This window comes from Arachis duranensis, chromosome 9 (assembly GCF_000817695.3).
Source record: "Arachis duranensis cultivar V14167 chromosome 9, aradu.V14167.gnm2.J7QH, whole genome shotgun sequence".
NCBI classification, from domain to species: domain Eukaryota; kingdom Viridiplantae; phylum Streptophyta; class Magnoliopsida; order Fabales; family Fabaceae; genus Arachis; species Arachis duranensis.
In genome coordinates this window covers 66,604,724-66,608,866 of record NC_029780.3, presented here as the reverse complement: position 1 = coordinate 66,608,866, position 4,143 = coordinate 66,604,724, and the positions used below count along the sequence as shown (strand labels likewise).

At 37.5% G+C, this 4,143-nt stretch overlaps 1 protein-coding gene across 1 annotated transcript; it reads left to right on the top strand.

The window, feature by feature from the left end:
• The first annotated feature begins 289 nt into the window (after nt 1-289).
• Nucleotides 290-988, top strand: LOC107465925 (uncharacterized). Its single transcript, XM_016084914.1, has one exon. It carries the CDS (start codon nt 290-292, stop codon nt 986-988), a length of 699 nt encoding a protein of 232 aa, XP_015940400.1.
• Nucleotides 989-4,143: the final 3,155 nt, after the last annotated feature.

Below are 4,143 nucleotides of genomic sequence, written 5' to 3'. Positions count from 1 at the left end.
CTTTGATTGGGAGGGTTACTTGTTGATTTAGACTATGCTACCGACGAAAAAATTGTTTTGCTGAATTTCCAAACCGTCATTTCCCTCATCTATCAAAGTACTTCCCGAATTTGGTGAGACAAGCTAAGGTGTTGGAGTTGCTTCAATTAAGGCAAGGATCTATGATGGTTGCCACATATACAAAAAAATTTGAGGAGTTGTGTCGTTTCTCAAGGGTTTGTCAGAGTGCTCCTAAAGGATACGAGGACTGGAAATATATGAAGTACCAAGATAGTTTATTCTTGACATCATGCGAGCTGTAGCGTCTTTTAATGTTAAGAGTTTTGCGGAGTTGGTAAACAAGAGTCGTGTGGTGGAGGATCGCACTAGGAAGAATGCGACTACAAGTACTGGCTGTTGTGGTTACCACAATCGAGGAAGAGGTGCAAGATCCTTTGCTACAAGGCATCAAAACTTCAATAGAGGAGGATATGCTCAGCAACGTCAACATGGCCGAGCTACTTTCCAAGGGAACAACAACAACAAACATCAAGGAAGGAGATACAGGAAACAACCTCAAAATGATTTGACTTTCATGAGGAATGGAAGTTTTCACACGAACACTCCATGTAAAGCTGGATTAGGACATTGTTATAGTTGTAGAGGAGCTGGTCACGAGAAAGCCAACCGGAATGCTGGGAGAGCACAACAACAAGGCCATGCGTATGATATAACGGCGGATGATGCTGCTAAGTCGGATACTTTGATTAGAGGTAAATGCGAAATTGGTTGTAAAGTGTTAACTGCATTATATGATATTGGGGCATCTCATTCATTCATAGATTTTGATAAAGCTGCTGAATTAGGGTTAAAGGTGTTGACATTGTCATTTTATTTGCATGTCCATACTCTTGCTTCTAAAACTGTGGTGACTAAATTAGGCTACCAAGGAGTTCCTTTTAGGTGGAAAACTAAGAATTTGTTCATGATTTTATCTATTTGCCAGTGAATGAGTTAGACCTGATATTAGGTCTGGATTGGTTATCAGTGAATCAGGTGTTACTGGATTATTTTTAGCGTTCTATTCAGTTTATGTATGAGGAATCAGAAGGACCGGTGGTTACAAATAGCTGTTATTTAAACGCGGTGAAGGTGAATTATAGTATAGCAGAGTGCCAAGGATTTATCGTTTTGGCTGCAAAATTCCTCAGGGGATGAGTAAGACTTAGACCGAATACCGATTGTGTGACAATTTTCCAAAGTTTTCCCCGAATATGTATCCAAGTTTCCACCTCAGAAAAAGAGATTGAATTTGCTATTGACTTAGTGTTGGGAGCTAGACCAGTGTTGATTACACCTTATCGATGGCACCATTGGAGTTAGCGGAGTTAAAGAAGCAATTGGAAGATAATAGAAAAAAATTTCATTCGACCAAGTATTTCTCCGTGGGGAGCGCCTGTGTTTTTTGTGAGAAAGAAAGACGTATGTATGAGGTTATGTGTCGACTAACGATAGTTGAATAAGGTGACAGTGAAGAACAAATACCCTTTACCATAGATTGATGATCTGATGGATCAGTTGCAAAGAGCTGGCGTGTTTTCAAAGATCGACCTAAGGTTGGGTTACCATCGAATTAGGGTGAAAGAAGATGACATCCTAAGACTGCGTCATAGACGACATAGGTTACATGAACAGGGTGTTCCAACCCTTTTGGATAAATTTGTGGTGGTATTCATAGACGATATTTTGGTGTATTCTAAAACTGAAGAGGATCATGAAGTGCACTTGAGAGTTGTGTTTCAAATCTTGAAGGAGAGAAAATTGTATGCAAAGCTTTGAAGTGAGAATTTGGGAAGAGAGAAGTAAAGTTCTTAGGACATGTGGTAAGTAAGGATGGGATTATAGTGGATCCATCTAAGATTGAGGTGGTAACTGAGTGGAAAAGGCTGATGATAGTAATTGAGACCAAAAGTTTCTAAGGCTTGGCTAGGTAATATAGGAGATTCATTAAGGGATTCTCATAGATTGCGCTATCAATGACAAATTTGACATGCAAGGAAGTTCCATTTGTGTAGACACCGAAGTGCGAAGAGAGTTTTTTGGCCTTGAAAGAAAGGTTAACTTCTACACCAATACTTATTCTACCTAAGACGAATGAACCATTTAAGGTTTATTGCAATGCATCATTTAAGGGTTTAGGTTGCGTGTTGAAGCAACACCGAAACGTGGTGGGTTATGCCTCATGGCAACTGAGACCGCATGAAGTGAATTATCTGACGCATGACTTAGAGCTCGCAGCTGTGGTGTTTGCTCTCAAAATATGGAGGCACTATCTATAAGAGGTAAAGTTTAAGGTCTTCTTCGATCACGAGTTTAAAATACGTTTCTGATCAAAAAGAGCTGAATATGAGGCAGAGAATATGGATAAAGTTATTGAAGGACTACGATTTTGATATAAACTATCACTCTGGAAAAGCGAATGTGATGGTAGAAGTCTTAAGCAAAAAGTCTTTGAGTGTCGCATGGATGATGCTCAAGGAAGAGGAGTTGTTACGTAAGTTTGCGAGTTTGAGGTTAGGAGTGGAGGATATGGCCGAAGGTGTGAGTTTGAATCAATTGCAAATCACGAGTGATTTTAAGACTGATATTCACAATGTACAACAAGAGAGTGAAGAGTTACATAAAATGTGTCTGTGGGATAAGGAAAACAAGAAGAGATTAAGAGGGATCAAGAAGGGATTTAGAGGTACAAGGAGAGAATTTATGTACCAAATGTAGGCAACTTGTGGAATGAGATACTATATGAGGCTCATAAGAGTGGATTTTTCGGTCATCCTGGAGTTACTAAAATGTATCATGACTTGAAAAGGATGTTTTGGTGGCCCGGAATGAAGAGTGATGTGGCGGCGTTTGTGGCTAAGTGTCTGACCTATCAGAAGGTAAAAATTGAACATTAGAAGCCATCTGGCATGTTACAACCTTTAGAGGTTCCACAATGGAAATGGGAGGGTATCACTATAAACTTTGTAACAGATTTACCAAAGACACGAGCAGAGTTTGATGCGATTTGGGTGATTGTGAATCAGTTGACTAAATCTGCTCATTTTCTACCTGTTTGGATGACGTATTCTTTAGATGAGTTGGCGAGAGTGTGTATTAAGGAGATTGTGAGATTACATGGCGTGCCAACTACAATTGTATTAGATCGTGATCCCCGTTTCACTTCATGGTTTTGGGGAGCATTTTAAAATGCGTTCAGTATACGATTGTGCTTGAATACTGCTTATCATCCACAAATGAACAGACAATAAGAAAGAATAGTTTAGAACTTAAAGGATATGCTCTGACCGTGCGTCTTGGATTAACCCGGAAGGATTTGGCAAAATTAATCTTGAATAATCGTGTTCTTGTTCAATGATTGTTATATGGTTTGTTTGTGCTAGATTTTGAGTATTTATGTGCTTGAATCTTATTGAAATTTAATAAAAAATTGATGAAAAGTGAGCTTATAATTAGGTTATTGTTGCTGATGAAAAAACCAAAACTCGAGCCCTGTTTTGAGGATAAATTTAAGTTGAAATCATGCTGGAAATTATGTGAAAAAGTGGCTGAAAATTGAAATTGAAAAGTAGTAAAAATTGTTTATCGAAAAGATTGAAAAATTAGTTAAAGATCAAGTGGGAATTTGATGAATTTTTTAAAAACATGAAGAACACTTTGAGTCTTATGAAGGATAACAAATCATTGATGTTTGATTATTCTGAGATCAAAGTATAAACATTTAAAAGTTTGAGGTTGAAAGTTAATTAAATAAAATTTTAGGGACTAGTGTATAAATATCCAAGGTTAATGGAGTTAAAGTATAAATAGTAAAAAGTTTCACTACAACATTTTGGGTCTATGGCCACAGTTTTTTTGGTCACGGTAAAAAACCGTGACCATAGACCCTCTATGGTCATAGTTTTTTACCGTAACAAAAAAAAAGCTATGGTCACGGTTTTTAGAAAAAGGGTGACCACGGTTTTTTAAAAAAAGGTGGCTGATGCAAGTGCATATTTGCTTTATTAGTTAGTTAGTTTAGTTAGTTTTAGCTTAAATTCACTCATTTTCTCTAAATAAACAAGTCCTTTTATGAGTTTTGTTTCCATGCATGATGATATCAAG